General features: G+C 34.0%; 1 protein-coding gene across 4 annotated transcripts in view; it reads left to right on the top strand.

Moving 5' to 3' along the window:
- Positions 1–20537, top strand: part of LOC131800348 (RING finger protein nhl-1-like) — a 163285-nt gene that overhangs the window by 134379 nt on the left and 8369 nt on the right. For 3 of the 4 annotated variants that reach the window (XM_059120403.1, XM_059120405.1, XM_059120404.1), the window contains one exon: positions 18800–19078. The exons of the other annotated variant lie outside the window; for it this stretch is intronic. In XM_059120403.1, coding sequence (XP_058976386.1) covers positions 18800–19078 — 279 coding nt within the window. The remainder of the gene's footprint in view (positions 1–18799; positions 19079–20537) is intronic. 4 annotated transcript variants of the gene reach the window in all.

Raw genomic sequence — 20537 nt, forward strand, 5'->3', positions numbered from 1 at the left:
GGGTTGTTATAATTATTATATCCTCCACCACACGTCAATCCTCCACGTCGTAGTCAAAGTATCACATTATTTAAGAAATATCATTGCACAGAACTGTCAATATGGGTCTAAGTTTGGTATAATCCCATATTACTTTACCTCCAAATATTCGACATATTGATGATTTGTGTCACGCTTTTCACCAGAAATGGTTGAAATTTGGAACTTGAAGTTCCTAATGGGTACTACGCCCTATGACAAATAACTGCTTACACGTCTTCGTATGACCTTTCGAAGATTTCATCCACACTGGAATTGCTTCAAATTTCGTATTAGAGTTTGTAATGTGACCGAAAATTGTCTATGCATGTCCACGTATTCATATATGTCCCATATACTGGTACCCCCATATAGTCGGTATTTTGATGATTTTAGTGTCATTATTCACCGGTATTGTTTCAAGTTTCGCTTATGAAACACGTAATGGCTTATGACAAAAATTGTATATATAGGTCCCCCTATATTTGCTATATTTATTATTCAAAACAACAGCCATTATGGTATGTGAGATTGTTGCCCATCTTTGTTACATGTAATTATTACAACTAACTGTTTGTTTTGTTATTGTTAGTTTATACGTGATTATGTTTATCATAATTTATAAATATTTTTTGTATTTACTCATAAATTAATAAAATGAAAGAGTTATTATAAATTGCATAGAAATGAGAGTATGTTTTATTTAATAAATTTCGTTGTGTAAATATGTATGTATGTATGACATTTACGGTGGTAAACGAAAGAGTGGAATTTTAGAAATATTCAAAATTTCAAGCAAAAAAATACATTTTTGCCATAAGTTTTCTTAGTATCTTATCTTATCAAAATTGGAGCAATATCTTATCAAAATTTGAGAATATTATATTAATACTAGTCTTGATACGTTCTCTTCTTGAACAATTCCAGAACAATTTTGATTTTGAAGAATAGAGCGAAAATTCCGCATTCGATATTGAAAAAATTTCGATCGAAATAATTTTGAGTATAATTTTACATTTTATTTTAATTTGTTTAAATGATTCGGTCGCAACGACATAATAACGAATGTATGAGCCACATTTGTTTCTATCAACATTTTTCTCTAATCCAAATTTATTTCGATTGAAATTTGTTCGAAAGTTATTGCAAGAATTTAGCCCCTCGTTTTTCTTCTTGAAATTACCCTATTTTGTCTGTTTCAACCAGAAAAATTATAAAATAAAAAATTGTAATTAGTAATAATATACTATTTTTCTGTATTTATTTATTAAATTTAATCACTATCTTAAATGTTGAAATGTTTAATTTTTATTTAAAATTTAAAACAATTGTAATGCTGTATTTGCTTTCTTTGTGTTTTTCCACCCCAAAACCTCCCCCTCCGGCCCTATTATAAAGTGTAAATGTATCGTATTTTTCTCCCTTTTCACAATTAAGAAGATTTGTTATCTGAAAAAATTTGCCATTTGATTGAATTGCTTGATTTTCAATTTAGTGTTTTTTTTTGGTTTTCCATTTTCTTGCGAATGAATTTCTTCACCTTAACCCAAACATGTCTCAAACAAAAACACACGGCGACAGCAGGTGTATATTTTTTGAAATGTTTCTTTATGTTGTTGTTGTTTTACAATTGACGTCAGTGAAGGCGAAGATGATTTTGCTACCTCCAAACTTCTTCTTTTCTTTTTTTGCTTTTATTTTAGCCTTTTCCAATTGACTGATTTTGTAATTAGACTAATTTTAATGCTTTATTTGAATCATTAATTTTATTAATGGCAAACAGAACCCTACCTTGGCATCACCACCGCCGCTAATAGCATCATAAATATTTTTTGGGGAAATTTAACAAAAACAACGAAAAAATGTGGGCTGGAAGGCACATAAAATAAAAATGGAAAAGCATACTTTTAAGCAATTATTTTGATATAAGTTTTTAGTGAATTATTAATAAAATTATTTAATTATGCATTTGAATTGTTAATATTTTGCAGGGATTTTTGTTTGTTAAGGCTTGAATTATTAATTTCATTCATTACGAAGGACGCACTTTTTGGAGGAGGATATTTATTTGCGTTTTGTTCTAAAAATTTGTTAAAATTTAATTTTGTTATAAATCCTTGTTTTGTAAGTTGATTAAGGACTTATGATAGGTCAGGTGAGGATATTTGTCCTAGATTTAACTTGGGACAACATGATATTTCTTTGCCTGTAGATTTTCTTCATAATAAGAGCTCAAAATGCCAATATTTTTTGAAAATAAATGAAAAATGTAGCAAAAATTTAAAAATTTCTTGAAATCGGGGCATACCTAGTACTTACCAGAAATGAAACGAAATTAAATGAAAACACCCTACAACACTATGCATACTTTGAAGAGCTCTCTTAACATATAAATTATATTGGGAATTTATCTGAAGTAGATCATACTAAATATGAACCTTGTTTGAATGATTATCTTGGCTTCTGAGCCGTTATAATTTGCTTTCAGAGGTAACTAATGTATGGGAAATGTATAAAATTCTGAATCGGTTTTCACCTCTCATACCAAATATCATTTCTATAGAGTTCACGATATCACTTTGAGAATGATTATATTAAACAAGTAAAAAAACATTAAGTTCGGCCGGGCCAAACTTTTAATACCCTCCACCTTAGGGTAAAGGAAACATTAGAAGAAATGTGGAAAATACCATTAAAATGTCGAATATCGGGAGGTGCCGTTATATGGGGGCTATACCAAATCGTGGACCTACACATGCAATGTTTCGCCAAAGGAGCTAGAACCCATTATGACCAAGAAATACCACTTTTCAGACAAATCCGTGAAAAAATGTGGCAAAAATCATCAAATTACCGAATATCGGGAGGTACCGTTATATGGGGCCTATACCAAAACGTGGACCTATAATTTCAATGATTTGCCGTACGAACTGGGAGTAATTCTTTCAGAGTAATTCTTGAAAAAATGTGTCAAAAATCACCAAAATACCGAATATTGGGAGGTACCGTTACATGGGGACTATACCAAAACGTGGACCCATACATACAATGTTTCGCCACACGAACTAGGACCCATTATGACCCACAAATACCAATTTTTAGACAAATCAGTGAAAAAAGGTGGCATAAACCATCAAAATACCGAATATCGGGAGGTACCGCTATACAAATTGCTGTGCTAAATTTTGGCGCTCTACGTCAAATAATGTGGACTGTATCGTGATTTCAACAGACAGACAGACGGACAGACAGACGGACAGACAGACGGACAGACAGACGGACATAGTTAAATCTACTTAGAATTTTATGCTGATTATGAATATATATACTTTATGGGGTCTTCAAACGGAATGACAAAGTTAATATCCCTCCTTTCCAAGGTGGAGGATATAAAAATATATATCGGAGCCGAGTCTCAGCAAATAAAAAAATTCGGTTCGATGTAAATAATCCAACAAATTTGAGCTAATATTTCATATGTCGCGAACAATAACCGTGAAATCGGATGAAAATATTTATGGAAGCTCTGTACCGATCTCGAAAAAAAGTTAAACAGTTATTTCTGAGCTCTATGAAGTATCTGGTACCAAATATCATTGTTGTAGATTGCTTATTAAGAATGTGAGAGATTTTATCAGCAAATCGGATGAAACGTATATATGGGAGCTAGAGCTATATCTGAACCGATTTTCACCAAATTAAAAGTATTTTGCTTCTAGGCTGAATTCGATCGAAAGTGCCACAATTCACTTCTTTTGGGTTGATAGTAGCCATTTTGGGCACAATTAACTTGAAATCGGAAAAAGATGTATATATGGGACCTATATCCAAATCTGAACCGATCTTGACAAAATTAAAAAAAAAAAAAACTATTGCTGGGCTGTATTTTATATCTAGTACCAACTATAATTCTTGTGGAGTGGAGATATAATACCCTAACCACTATGTGGTTTAGGGTGTAAAAATTGGTCGACACGGTCGGTTCGGTGGGGTCAAACTTTTAATATCCTCCGTCATTTTGATGGAACTTGATAAAATACAAAAAATAAAAATAAGAAATCCGTAGAAAAAAATGAAACCTCTTATATGGGTCTATACGAAGATGTGTTAATTTATAAGTAATTTTTTGTTATATGGTGTAGTACCCATTACGAACTTCAACTATGAAATTTCAAACAATTCCGGTTAATAATGTCACTAAAATCAGCAAAATAAAGAATATCAAGAGCTGTTGTTATATGGGGGTTATACGGAGACCTGCATAAGCCATTTTTTGTCATAAGATGTAATACCTATTGTTAACTTTAAATACGAAATTTGAATAAAGTTTGCAGATTAAGTTATTCAAATACTGACTGCACCTTAAATTGTTCATCCGCTTAGTCAAAGTTTGACAAATTATCATCACGAATAAATGCTTTAATGTTATCTTCCAATGCATCAATTAAAGCAGGCCCGTCTGCTACCAACAATACCAAACGACAGCCTTCAAAGGTTTAGACAAAATGTTGTGGATAGTAACTTTCTATACTATTGATTTACGCATTTATGTCAGGTATATATATTAATATTTTTAGTCCGGATATTAACAGCTAACTATCGGATGAAATAAATTGCCCATCCGCTTCAATAAGCTTCTCCTGCATTGTATGATTAAAGGAACTTTATAAGACCTTTAATCAAATTGTTACCAATGGCAATACCTTATTTTTCTTTTCTGTATATCCACCAATTTGCTAACCCTATATTCGCTCCTTAATAAGGCACGGGTGTAATTTAACCGAAATAATTTTCCTCTGTTTTTTGTTTTGACTAATTAGCTTTTTCCACTCCACTCCATACACATTTTCTATAATAAACGTTATTTCGCGGAAGAAGTTCGCCGCCTTGCCTTTTGAAGAATGTTGTAAGAACAAGTTCATTGTCAGGTGTCATGTAACAGCATTTTTTCTCTTTTGGGGCAACAACAAGAGAGAGCTATTTTAAGACGAACGCCGTAATGAAACACTGTTGAGAATACCATACATATAATGGAAACCCAGGGACCATTTAATACTTTCAGATTTTTTTTGTTTGATACAACAAAAGTCACAAAGATTTATTTCGTCCAATAAATTAAATAATGACATCAAAAGGAAGGACGCAAAATTGATTTATGTTGACGTGCCAGAATTTTGGACAGTAAAACAACAATGAACTGAACAGTGTTAATTTGAAATTTTGATATTAGACCAATAAGACCCAGACTTTTACTTTTAGTGGAAGATATCCATCAGGGTCTTCAATAAAAATAGAAATTTTGTTGTTGCAAAATGGCCAGGCTTAATCTCTTTATTGTTGTTTTTATGAAAACAACGTTTGTTTATTAGTGGAAAACGCAGTGGAGTGGTAATGTTTACCAGGGTGGTCTCGAGAGTCTTTCTATAGTTCTTCTATGGAACCCATGTTGATGTTGGCAAAATTGATGGCATTTATAAGTATAATATAATATTATAAGTATAACAATTTCTCTTGTTCAGATACTCAGAATGAAATTTGATCTAGGGTAATTCTTACTTTGATACTTTTCCCAAAAAAAAAAAAAAAAAAAAAATAAATAAATAAAGTACAACATGAGATTTAGGCTCGGATTTGATTTGATTTCACTTTTAGTACATAAATTTTGTATGTATTTTTCATAAAAACTTTTGGACATACAGGGTGTGATAAAAAACCGCAACATTGTCAAACGCCATAATTTTTACATATTTTTTAATTTTATTGAATGAAAGCAAAAAATGTCGGAATAGCATCAAATTTTAGCTTTGGTACGAATTATGGCCTTCAAACGGCTAATGAAACCGTCACACTCTACCCAAATGTTGCTCTGCGGTATTTTAGTCCATTCACGGCGAAACGCTTGCTTGAGGTGACCGACACCTTGGTATTTTTTAGTGCCAACCTAGCTTTCCAAACTACTCCAGACACAATAGTCCAACGGATTGTTATCCGGAGCTTTTGGTGGCCATCGTGCGCTGGAAATGAAGCGAGGAATAACATTTTGTAATCATTCTTGGGTTGCGCGTGCTGAGTCCTGTTGGAATGTCCAAGGTCTGCGGCCAAAATGTTTGCGTGCCCAAGGCTTTAATACACCCCTCAGAATATTTCTGATACCACGGTCGATTCATACGAGCAGAGAGCGACCATCGGCTGTTATGGCGGCCGACACCATCACCATGGCCGGCGCTTGAGTTCTGGTGGCCAACCGAAGGTGCACATTTTTACCTGACCTTTTTGGCAAGTAAACACGATCATTTTGTTTGTTTACAAACTGCTCATCGGAGCAGTTCACCACTTTCAGCCAAGCGAAGCAACTCTTTAGCTCTTTTGAGTCTATTTTCTTTCTGTTGCGGTGTAAGTTTTTGCCCTTTTTGGAATCTCAATGGCTTTACACCGAGTTCATTTTTCAATATTATCCGAATGGAATTTTGCGATATGTTGAGCTCAAGAATCATTTTCAGCCACTGCGACGCTGGTTTCGATCAAGTCGCTTCTTTACTTTTCAAACCATTTCTGCTGATGTTGCTGTTTTTTTAATACAAAGAAATCACAAGAAATCACACCATCACGCTTAAATTCCATCACGAATAACTTTTTTTCTGGAAAATTCTCATCAAAATGTGTTGTACGCTTGTAAACAATATAAAGAGCTATCACTGGAAATAGCTGTCGGACAAGTGGCTTAGAAATGACAGCAGTCTGAAATTGGTTGCAGTTTTTTCATCTCACCCTGGTCACTCAAGTCAATGAGTGCCAACTCAAACCAAAAATCTAATGGTTCTATTAGATTGAGGATCCATGGCAAGGCTCCAGCTGTTGCTATGGTTTTCTATCATTAAAAAAAGAAAACTTTATATGCTGCCAATATAGCAAAGTCAACGAGAATTTTTCGCCATACGTAGTTGCGATGATTCTGTGTGATGCATGATCAAGCTACTATTGATAGTGATAGAATTGTATGAGCTTATCCTACTGTAATTGGTTTATTCGTCTGCAATATTGTTGTTGTTGGATATTGCTGCGATGGGCTATGTATTATTAACGCTGTTGAGTGTAGTGTGATTGGGTAATGGGCAAGTCGTCATGTACGTGATAGCTGTTGTCAAGTTACTCGCCAACTATGTTCCACTGTAACCATACTTGAAGGGGTTTCATGAATTCAATATCAATATTTAACAATAGCAAAGGAAATGTCCTTGACAATACAAACGTACACACAAAAAGGAAAGTAATTATAACTTGCAAAGAGTTAAGGCATTCGTGCCTAACCACGGCATTCCATCCCGTCTTCACTCTTCCAGGGTTTACTGTGTCCCATCACGTTTTTGGTTTCTTCTTCCAAATACAAGACATTTAAAAGCAATTTGCAAACTTGAAATTAACAGAAGAGGAACAAAAATTAACTAATTACATGACTTGTTGTAAATGAAGGATGAAAAAAAAGAAGAAAACAAAAACAACAACAATAACCGAAACATCAACGGCAAATGTGAAATTACTTTTGACAAATGTTACCGGAATATTTTCGGGAAATAACAAACAAAAACTAGGAGCGGAAAGTAAAACTGCACGACAAGCAGCTACCTTTGCCAGAGATCTGAAGTCAAGTGACTGTCAACGACATTAAATGTCATTAAAGTTTGTTTGAGGAACTTTTTCCGCGAATGCAAATATGATTGAAACTCTCTCGCAGCTTTTCTTAAAGTTCAAAATGTGTTGTAATATAATCCAATTCAGCGGTTTGGTTTCTATTTTCCTCCTTTTTCTTCTTCAAATAAATTGAATTGTGCTCATTCTGGTTTTTATCTCTGCGGAAAAGCTAGCTGTTAAGGCAAGAGAAAAAAACACAGAATGGAAAATTAAATTTGAATGAACAACCAGCAGATAAAGATCTGTTGAAACATAAAAGTGAAATTCCTAGAAAATAGGTCTAAGGTAAATTTTAGGGTAAGGAAGCAATAAATGGTAGGTCCTGCAAAAAGTTTCTAGGAATTTATAAGCAATTTCATTCTGTAGTGGTGGAAAATGTAATCATGAGGTGGGATGTTCCTGTCTTATATCACCCACCATAAGATGGAGAGTAAATAATAGCATGAAATTCTATGTCGATTTAGCGATGTCCGTCCATCTATCCGTCTGTCCGTCTGTGGAAATCACTCTAGCTTCCGAATGAAATGAAGTAGATTATTCATCGGAATTGTTTTAAATTTGGTATTTCAACTGCGAAATGGGTTCTACAGTCTATGACAGGAGATTGTCTGTGCAGTTCCACGTCTTCGTATAGCCCCCATATAACGGTACCTTCCGATATTCGGTATTTTGATGAATTTATCGATATTATTTGCCGAAATGGTTTAAAATTTGGTATTTGATGTTCGTAATGGATGCTACAGCCTATGACAGGAGATTGTCTGTGCAGGTCCACGTCTTCGCATAGCCCTCATATAACGGTATCTCCTATATACAGTATTTTTATGATATTAGCTTCATTATTCACCGTTTATTTCAAGTTTCGCATTTGAATATGGTAATGACTTATAACAAACAATGCCTATGTAGGTCCACGTCGTACATACCACGATATAACGCTTATATTCGGAATTTTTAATATTTTAACAGAATTTTTAATGGATCTTATTTTTTGAAAATTTTCTCATTCGTTTCAATTGGTGGTGGATATTCAAAGTTCGGTCCAGCCGAACTTACTGCTTTTTAACTTGTTTTATTTTTTTTAATTTTATTGAATGAAAGCAAAGAATATCGGAAATAGCATCACATTTTAGATTTGTTCGAATTGGTCACCTTTGCCACGAATGATGCCCTTCAAACAGCCAATGAAACCGACACACGCTGCCTGAATGTTGCTCGGCGGTATTTTGGCCCATTCCCGTCGAACTTTTGCTTAAGGTGATCAGCACTTTGGACAACAAATGTTTTCCATCGGAGAAAACCAAATTTGGCAGTTCACCACTTTCGGCCAAGCGAAGCAAATCTTTAGCACCCCGAGCTTATTTTTCATTATTTGCCGAATGTAATATTGCGATATGTTCAGCTCGCGAGCCATTTTTCGGCCACTGCAACGCGGGTTTCGATCTAGTCGATTCTTTACTTTTAGAACCATTTCTGCTGATATTGCTGTTTTCTTTTGACCACTTCCTTGACGTAGGGCTGCGCAAAAGATTTATTCACATTCAAATGCTGGAGTGCTCTGGCGATAGCCACTTGTGGTTTTCAAGCCAAGTATTAAGAAATCGCACTATCACGCTTGAATTCCATCACAAATAACATTTTTTTCTGGAAAATTCTCTGTAAGCAATATAAGGAGTTGTCACTGGAATAATTTCAACAGCTGTCGGACGAGTGGCTTAGAAATGACAGCAGTCTGAAGTTGGTTGCAGATTTTACACCTGTACATTCTCAGAGAAACTGAATTAGATACCCAATATATACCATATTTGGAAGTTGGTAGTAATATTTATATCAGATTTAGGCCAGGATCTATGAAAAAATGTGGTCCCCTGCTTATCGTACCTATCCCAAATGGTAAAGACTTTTATAAAATGTAAAATCAGTTTCCGATTGTCTTCAAATTTCGCAGTCCCCAATTAGAATGAATTATATCTAGTATGAAAATACAAATAACATTCATATTACACCATCCCCAGTTCTCTTCAAATGTCGCGCTTTTAAATATTTGTTATAACATTAGATGTAATGTAAATTTGGTATGTTGGTCCAATCGTTTGTTTCGTCTTCCTAAAAGTTTAACTTGTCAGGGAAACACTAACCACGAATAGTACAAGAAACTATACATGTAGTTGAAACCGATAGTTCTATCGAATCAATATTTTTTGTAATAATGATTACATTTTGAATTAAAACAAAAATATCCACTGTTCAAAGACTTTACTTCCTTCGACACCCACGTAACTATTGTGACGAAATACGTTTCATTTTTCCAAAAAAGCTAAACTAACAGAACGTTAAACGCATCAAGTTCTCATTTGTGTACAGATGATAACAATAGCCAGACACCGTTCTTAGTTTCCATGACGGTTGGGAAACTGACAATGGTATCAGAATCAACGTTTTGTTTAGATAGTCACCCAGTCGTTTGTTCATTGCCATCACACATCGCATGAGTCACGACGTAACTGAACAAACAAACACCGCCAACAAAACGCCAGAATAAAATCCCAAAATAAGCCAAACAACGAAACACTGCGTAAACAATGCGAGAAAACAGGGCCAACGGACGACGACCACGACAACAGGCCATTCTGGTTGGTATGAAGGTAGTAGCCGCCAAGCAATAAATGAATTAACCAAAAGGCCAGTGCGAAAAACAAGCGCTAATGCCACGCTAAAGCTGCTTTTCGAATTAAAATCAAAGAAAATTTTGTTTTCGAGGGAAACCTATCACCTTACATTGCGGTCGTGACAGGTATTGTTTGTTTGCTTTTTTATGATATTTAATTTTGCTTTGACAAAAGTGTTGTCAAATCAGCCAGAATATTAATTTAAAGAGGGTTTTTTTTAACGAAAAAATTTTATTCTTCACTTATGGGAAATACATTTCTTCCCGGTTAAACCTTGTTATCCATGAAAACAAAGAGGTAGCGGAATGCAATGTGCTAGGTGCTGACTAGAAGGTCCTGTGAAAACGGAGATCCACATAAAACATTGGTCTAGATCTAGAAGACATTGAATAAAGAGGGTGGTTTTTAATTTATAGGACGGCCTAGTGGCCTAGTTGCATATTTTTCATACACTAACCTGATGACAGGTGGAGGCCATATTCCATTTTCTACTTGCATTCGCAGGAAGAAGCCCAAAATGGAAAAACCCACTTATTTTTTATTAACTGAAGAAAATTACCTTTAATCACTCGACTGAGTTTTATTTTGTTTCACACAAATTTTCTCAGATTTTTGCTACTAATGTTGCCAATGGCACTAAGTGTCCGGTTTTCAAGGAATCTTAACTCGACTATTTTCAAAATTAAAAATTGGTGGAACATTCGTGCCCTATTTTGGTTTCCATCCGATGTAAACTTTCGAAATGCATATAAAAAAAAAAACATGAAAAAAGTGGATTCTAAAATAAATACTTTCCTCTCATTTTTACTTTCTGTAAAAATGGTTGGTCTTAGTACGAAGATGTGGCCCACCGAGCTCGAAATGTTCGAGCTAGTTTCTCTCTCCACTCAAATTTGAGCAGCAGTTCTCCTGTGAGTAAAAAACGAAATCGGGTACATTTATTTTTATACCATCCACCATAGTATGGAGGATATATTAAGTTTGTCATTCCGTTTGTAACACCTCGAAATATACATTTTAGACTCCACAAAGTATATACATATTCTTGATCAGCATAATATTCTATGTCGATTTAGCGATGACCGTCCGTCTATCAGTCTGACCGTCTATGGAATTGTTTAAAAATTGGTATTTGAAGTTCGTAATGGATACTACAGCCTATGCCAGAAAATTGTATGTGCAGGTCCACGTCTTCTTTTAGCCCCCATATAACGGTATTTCCCGATATTCGGTATTTTGATGATTTTAGCAGCATTATTCTCCGATTTATTTTCAAGTGTCGCATTTGAATATAAAGACTCTATAGACCCTAACATAACGGCTACATTCCGTATTTTTAAAATTTTAAGAGAATTTTTTGCGTATTTTATTTTTTTTGAAAAATGGCAAAGTCGTTTCAAATGGTGGAGGGTATTCAAAGTTCGGCCCGGCGGAACTTACAGATTTTATACTTATTACTGTTTTGTTTTTGTAGGACGCCCCTACAACGGTTGATGTTTTTGTACATATATATGTACGTGATCATATAAAATCTAACTATAAGAACTGTATAAGTTAATCCAGTTTCCATTAAAATGCACCATGGACCTACAAGAGGAGATTTATTTAATCATAATACCTTCATACCATTCACGATTCTATAGATTAGTATTTACTGCTTTAACAGAGAATCTTGTTTGTCTCGTTGTTTAATTTCCTTGTACGTTTTGCCGAGATTCATGGGGTCCAAGGCACCACAAAAGTTGATTTTTCCTGCCCGTGAAAGTGAAAATATTGACTAAATTTCAAAATTGTTTTGTTTTCGAAATTTCCCATTTTTCAGCAAATTGTCATTACTGGTTACGTTAGGGATATTATGTCCGCCATAGCAATGCCAAACAATCATCAACATTGAAGGTCCTACAGCATAAACAATGGCTACAAAGTCGACTACGGAAGAAGGCGAATTTCAGTGTCACAGCAGTTGTTGACTAAGTGAAATTGTCCCTGGGTGTGTTCATCAACATTTTCTTGATATCTCTGAGTGGCGAGGGATGGGAATTGTGTGCGTGTACGCTATGCGTCTCTCTGTGTGTGAGGGTGTGTGTGTGTGTGCTCTCCTTCAAATAATACTCTTAACTCAATTTTGTATTTTTTTTGGCAAACAAACAGATACGGATACTTTTTATTTTGGTGATGTTGCCAATGTTGTTGTTGTAGTGATTGTCGGCTCTGTCGTCACAGTGAATTTTTCTGGCACTGCTGGGGTGTGCGTGTGTGGAAGAAACTGTTTTCGTTTTTTATCCTGTCACTTAAAACTCTTATATTTGGTGCAATAGTGAGATTTATAAAAGCAATTTCACACTAGTTGGGCAACACTCACTTTTTTCGTTGCGATCGAAATATTCGATTTAGATGTAAATTGACATCAAGCTGCAGTGATTTTTGGTCAAAATCAAGACAATTAGAAATGCCTTTTGAAGGTGGTTTAAGATAGCTTTAAAATTAGAACCCCCAGTTTGTCAATTATGGGATGTTAACCTAAAATGACTGATCGAATGTCATTTTGGGGATTCTTATCCCTGCCGAAAAAACAGGCGGTACTGTTTTAAATACTTTGAGGTTTTTGTCACTTCCCACTGTTTATGTCCTATACCACATAGTGGTAAAGGTATTATGTCTTTGTGCATTTGTTTGTAACAGGGAGAAGGAAGCGAGATAGAATCAACTTCTGAGTCGATTTATGCATGTGAGCCCGTCCATTTTCCAAAGAATATTTGTTTGGTCCAAGGTCGAACCCTATTAAAATTGGTAATAATCCGATCAGATTTAGATATAGCTCCCAAATATCTTCAACCTATTTCCGGTTAATTGTGCACCAAATGGCCAAAATAAGTCCAAATGAACGGAATTTTGGCATATCCAACCGAATTCAGTCTAGACCAAGTACATCGAATTCGATGTTTCATTCAATTTGGTGTTTAAGGCCCCAACATTCGTAATATTCACCCACAAGGATGATGTTTGGTATCAGATATCAAATACAGCCCAGAAATACCTCTGGATGTAGCTTCCATATATATTTTCAACCGATTTCGGGTTATTTGTGCACCAAATGGTCAATATCAGTCCAAAAGACCTGTATTTTGGCACATCCAACCAAATTCAGTCTAAAACCAAGTACATTAAATTTGAAAAATCGGTTCAGATATAGCCATAGCTCCTATATATATTTCATCCGATATGGTGTTTAAGTCCCCTACATTCGTAATATCCACTCGACAACAATGAAATTTGGTGCCAGATATCAAATACAGCCCAGAAATACCTCTGCCAAATTGTATCAAGATCGCTGCAGATTTGGATATATATCCTTAACCGATTTCCGGTTAATTGTGTACTAAATGTCTAATATCTGCCCAAAAGTCCTGAATTTTAGGCCTTCTCCACCCTCTCCAACCGTCTCTAAAAACCACGGTCGAGTTTGCACCGGCATTTGTATTACTCCTTGGATAGAGGTACCTCTGTGTATTTGCCTAATTGCTACTTATTTTGTGGGACTAAAGTAATGCAATGTGAATCCGATTTATAATAAGTTTTTTGTTAGTTTATAATGGTGGAAAACTAATATTTCTAGAATGACTCACATAAAACGAACTGAGAAAAGTCATGTTCGTATTTATCACATTGGATTGCAAAGATGCTGGGCAATACTATGATGCTTGGCTTGCAGAGGCAATGACGGCAAGAGAAGTTTAACATTTATTCTTCTCACTTTTAATTGTGAGGGAAATTTTACTCTTAATTCAATTCAATTTCATAAACAAATAACAATTTTCTTCAATGTTAATTTGCCACAAGGCGTAGGAATAGAACGAAAGGAGACGATAGAATACAACTTTTAATAAAATTAGTCAAAGACAACGCAAAAGCCTTTACAAGTTTCCAGTTTATGTTGTACACACAAATTGCCAAAGAGGTGAGGAAACTATTTTTTTACCTCGAAGAATATGCCTGTCTCAAATACAATATTTATCATAGCAGTCACTTAACAGCAATTTTCCACCTACCCATCCACTTAAAGTCTGCGTTGGCAGCAAAGAAGAAAAGTTAAGTTTCGCTACTTAGTAAGAGGCTTAATTTTTAATCTCTTTAAATACGGCGCACACACAAAAAACAACTTGGCTACTAAGGCTCAAACTTGTTGACTTTGTTCCAAAATAATAGGTTCTTTATTCATAGGTTAATTGTGTGTGTGTGTGTGTGCGTGCGCGTGTCTGTGTGTTTGTGTGCCAGCATTGTTGTTGCGGCATCCAGCAGCTTAACTTTAGTTTCCCTAACGCAGGATAAAGATAAATGTAGATTACATCGTCGTCTTTTTCATGATATTTAATAACGAATTTAAAATATGAGATAGATAATAGAGAAAGATAATAAAAAGAAAATATTTACATTTGTTATGGCCAATAAACAAACAATAACAACAACAGCAACGGCAAAGAGGGGATGTGCACTTTGCTCCCTGGCTATAAAATAAATAAGAACAAATATAAACGACAATATAAACATTAGCCAAAGAAATCTCCAGATCTTGCGGCCACAATATATTGAATGATAGTAATCGGAAAATGTTTATTTTAACTTTGCTGCTTAGTGTTGACTGCCCGTCTGTCCGGCGATGTTTGTCTTTCATTTTCTGTATTTTTAAATGGAATTGTTAGTGCATGAAATTGCATTTTGTTTGTAGAATGATTTTGTCTCTTAAATTTTGAAAAAAATATGAATAAGTGCCTGCATTAAAGAAAATACATTAATAAAAGCATGAATATTTTAAGGGCTAATTTACACATAATAGATTTTCCACGTCTATTTTAGAGGATATGACCCTCTATAATACTATGGACGGTATATCAAATTTGTCATTCCGTTTGTTACACCTCTAAACACTCATATCAGACCCAACAAAGTAAATATGATCTCGATCATCGTAAAATGCTAAGTCGATTTAGCGTAGATGTCTGTCTGTTGTAATCACGCTATCTTTCGAACGAATTGATATCGTAGAATAAAATTTTTCATACGTGTGTATTTGTCAGTAGGCAGAAAAATGGACCATGTCGGCCCACGTTTTCGTATACGGTAACTTCCAATATATGGTATTTTTATGTTTTTTTTTTAGAAAATATAGACTAAGATTGTATCAAATTTTATCAAAGTTCGAAATTAGTATTACAGCTTAACACCAAAAATTGTGTATGCAGGTCCACGTCTTCGTATAGCCCCCATATAACGATAACTCCCGGTATTCAGTTTTTTGATGATTTTAGCGACACTATGTGGTAAAGGTATTATGTCTTTGTGCATTTGTTTGTAACAGGCGAGATAGAATCAACTTCTGAGTCGATTTATGCATGTGAATAAAATCCAGGTCGCATTTATTATCCGAAATTTTCCAAACAATATTTGTTTGGTCCAAGATCGAACCCTATTGAAATTGGTAATAATCCGATCAGATTTAGATATAGCTCCCAAATATCTTCAACCAGATTTCCAGATTTCAGCGTTGTCCTGAACTCTAACCTCGTAAACAATTCCATGTTTATTGGTCCTTAGTGGGAACTGTTGGGCGACTTCAAAATCTAGATAATTTTTAGGTTTTTGGTCCATATTAAACCCTATATATTAAGCGAAAATCGTCCAAAACTATAGGTTTCTATTCTTATAGTAAACCAACCACCCATACAAAATTTTGAGTAGATCGGACGATAATTGCGAACTGAATATTATACGCCCAACAAGTAGTGTTGTAAAGTGAAAAAAAAAAAAAAAAAAAAAAATAATAAAAAATCTACAATTTAAATTCTTGAGTTATAAGCGGTCTAACTAACATCTCCTTTGATATATGAGATTGTATATATTTTGCTTTATAAATCGATGATCGAAATTGGTAGGGTTCTGCCCATCCAAAATTGTGGCCTGTAGAGGATCTGCAAAATCAGGACATTTTTTGTTTTTAGTCCATTTCATTCCTTAAATATTTTGCGATCATTTCCAACCAACAATATGCTTCTTTTCTCACCTTAACCCCAATTTCGTGAGGATCGAGCCATAATTGAGACCTGTTACGTGAATATTTAACATGGATAGACGGAAGGACATACATGGCTAGATCGACTCAGCTCGTCGAGATAGAAAGATCGATACATAGTTTCCTATGCCTTGCATCTTAATATTATTGTCAAACTTAGATTGAGAGAGATGGACAATATCGGTTTACTCTCGTTGGTAAGAAAAAGTAAGGATCATCCGATTTTTGTTTTCAAATTTGCAAATCCCATTATCAGCATCTGTGCTACACCAGGTGAGAAAATGGACAATATCGGCTCACTCCATCAAATACCCCCCACGCCAGAGGTCAAAATTTTGAATAATTTCAACTCTTATAAAATGTGAAATAAAAGTCGTATTGTCTTCGAATTTCAAAGATCTAAATGCTTTTTATTGACTCATGATATGTAACTTATCGGCTTACACCTTCTGGTACCTCACCCAAAAAGGATTACAATTTTGAATAACCGAAACTATCATAAAATGCGGATTGAGCATACGATTCTCTTCTAATTGCACACATCCCAAGAATTCTACTAACACAAGATCTGATATGAATATGGATTAACAATTATTCGCATAAAATTGAAAATTTATTTTTGATTTTCTTTAAAAACACTATATTTCTAATATGCAGGAATTCTAAGGTAAAGTAATTCGAAGTTAAATGGAAGAGGAAGGAACTGACCTCCTCTGTTTAGGCAGGGGTACTCAAAAAGAAATATCTCTTTTCAGTCAAATTTCTCTTTGATTATTTAAATCAAGAACAAAACAGTGTTAAGTCATTATTTATACAAATATTTTTATCCATTTGCTTTATAAATTATTTAGGCAAACATTCATGTTAAAAATAATTAAATTGAATCGTAAAATATAAAGAAAAACAGATTTTTAATTTTCTCTTAAATTATCTCTTTTTTCTGTTCATGTTCTAGAACACGGTTTTGAGCACCGCTGGTTTAGGTTACTTTGCGAAGTAAATTATCGAAAGACCCTCTTTTATTTAAAGCTCTACTTTCATATTTCAAATTTATGTGTATAGAGAGACTCTCCCTACGGCTTGTCTATAGAAAGAGAGACTGTCCCCCAGTTCGTCTCTTGAGAGAGAGAGAGAGCTCTATTTTCATTATTTCATAATTATTTGGATACCACTAAGAGTGAATAGATTTCGTAATTTTTTTTCATTTAAGTATTGTAATTTGCAGAATTGGAACGATTTGTTTCTTTTCCGAGATTTGTCTCGGTCCCACACCTACTTTTGGTCAACATAAAATCTCCATAAATTCGGGAGGTATCATTATATGGGGTTGTGTTAAATTTTATTCCATAAAATAATGTGGTTCTGTCTTGATATTAACTTTTTCAATTGATTAATACGTTATCTCTCTAAATACTTTGATCATTTTATTAATATTTATAAATAATAACTAATTTGTAACAATTTACTTATTAACAGCGTAATTATAGTAGCATTTGCAAAAAAACGCCCAATCTTTTTTCTTCGAAAAGCTTGGATAATAAAACGGTTTATTATGCTTTCATTATTTGAACACTTAGGAGTAATACAAAGAAAAATGGGGGTGTTTTGATATTTATATCCACTTAGAAGTAACTAATTTTATGTGTGTGTGTGTGTGTGTGTTTTGGAAAGGCCAATGTCCACGTTATTCTTTCGTTCTGTCCAAATTTGTATTTACTTCGAAGCAAATAAATCTATTTTTATTAAGACAAAATAATTCGTTGGTATTATTATAAGATGATACACATACACCGATACAAATGCACAGATACACAGACACTGCTGAAACAGTCATGTCCAATGTGTTCCTAATCCATATCACCCTCGAATAGTCGTCTTTACTAATCGCATTCGAATGCTTATTGTATCTAATACTAAAGAATACGAAACGAAGAACGAAAGAACGCCATTCTTTGTTCCTAAAAAGCGACCATATATCGAATAAACCAAAAAAAAAAAAAAAAAATACCAATAAATCTTTGAACGTCAAAATTAATCAAATAAAATACCAACAACAATGACAAAGAACAATTGCTGATAATGCTTTGATTTATGGATTGATTGATTAAAAACCAAATATTAAAAACATACCAAAAGCAAACGCCTCTGAATAAAAACTGCACACAAAAAAGAAGCCAAAAAACGCAAATGCATAGAATACATAGAATACAAGAAAAATTGAAAATTTTGAAAAATCTAATAAAGCAATTTTGGAAAAAAAGACTGTACATAAAGCAAAGGCAGAATGAAGAAATTAATTTGTGAATTTGAAATCAACCTTGTACCTACAATTCCGAAACTGATATAACTTTTCCAGCTACACAAGCCGCTTTCTAAACAAAAGCAAGAGCAGCGCCATTGTCTCGCAACCATCCCTATCCACGCCCAATGCCTCATTCGATGAGGATGCCAATGGCACCGGCGATGATTCGGATTCACGTTATGGCACCGGACGTTCGCGTTACTTAGCAATGAAGGAGCGTCGCAACCGTTTGGCACGCAGTCGCTCCTCCCATCAGTTTGGCAACGATGATGATGATTTGGATGAGCCTGTGTCGCCAACAACGGCATCACCATCCGCTTACTTAGCTTCAAGGTGCGAGTCTAACACATTTGAATTAATCAATTTTAAAACTTGATATTTTTTCTTATTTTATTTCAAATTTTTGTATTTCTCTTTCTTTATATAGTTCGTATTTATTTAGTTTTTTAATAAATTTTAAAATAACGGTTTCAACATAAAACAATGATGATATACAAACAAAAAGCAACAAAATTCAAAATTTTAAAATTTCAAAATAACAAAACAACTTGGAAAAAAGTATTCGACGTTTCAAACTTCAGTCATTTACTGTACATATTTCATCGAAAACATAAAATTTGGTTACCAATTAGTTCCTTTTTTTCAAAATATCATTGATGTTGTAATGTGGCTATTTCGAATATTTTTTGTTACACCACCTTGGCTCACACACAGAAACGCTTTCCTTATCAACTCTAACAAAACAAATTCTACATATATATTTTTTCAATTATTGTTTTGTGATTTTTTTCATATCATCATTTCATAAGAATATTTTTTGTTTCTTTCATATCTCTCATGCGTTTTCTGGTTTGTTTTTCTCATTTTTTCTAAAACCAACAAAAACTTCAACTTAAAATTATTTCATTTCTTTACTAAGTTCATGGTTTACGTCCTGTATATTCGCGTATTTGTTGGATTTCTCCCCCACTTTTCTTCTTTAACAATAATAATTTAGTTTGGTATTCGTCTTGTAAGTCCACCAATACTCTATTCTAAGAACTTTGTTAAGTTTCCATTTCGTTTTTAAGGCCAATATTTATTAACTTCAAAATTACTTTTAGAATTTTAAATAGAAGTATATGTTATTTTAGTTTTATTTATATAACGAATTTGATTGGATTTATTATAAAATCTACATTAAAAAAAAAACTGAATTGAAAAATATTGTCATTTTAAGAATCTTGACAGAGTAGAAGATTAAAATAAATTTGGAGTTTCTTACAGGTAGCTAAATATTAATCTATTGGAAAAATGTCAGAGGACTATATTATATCGATTGAGTAGAAGATCGATGGGAAATAATAACTCCCATTGACATAAGCCAGGGAAGGATTGTTGTCCTCATCGTTAATAATATTCTAATCAAGCTGTCTCTTGCAGTGACTAATCCTCTTTTAAAAATTTCTTAAGTCCCTCTTTAAGAAATTCCTTCTGCTTTCATTACTTTCAAAGGTTTTTTTTTGGAAAATTCGTCTCTAGACCCATTCTATAACACATTCCTTACAAAATATGTTCGACTTTGCTTCTCTATAGAGAATGCTTTCATATAAGTTGTAGACGACTTTGAAGCCATTACTCTCTATAGTAGACATAAAGACCTTCTATTGCTCGTAAAAGACCTTAATACCTTCTATTGTCTAGCTTGAACTCTTTTATTATCCAAAAAAAAGACCTTGGGGTCTTTTATTGTCCATGGAAAAACATTGAGGACTCCTTTTGTCATTGAAGACTTTTAGGTCTTCTGATTACC

The sequence above is a fragment of the Musca domestica genome, unplaced genomic scaffold, assembly GCF_030504385.1.
Source record: "Musca domestica strain aabys unplaced genomic scaffold, Musca_domestica.polishedcontigs.V.1.1 17, whole genome shotgun sequence".
In the NCBI taxonomy this organism is placed as follows: Eukaryota; Metazoa; Arthropoda; class Insecta; order Diptera; family Muscidae; genus Musca; species Musca domestica.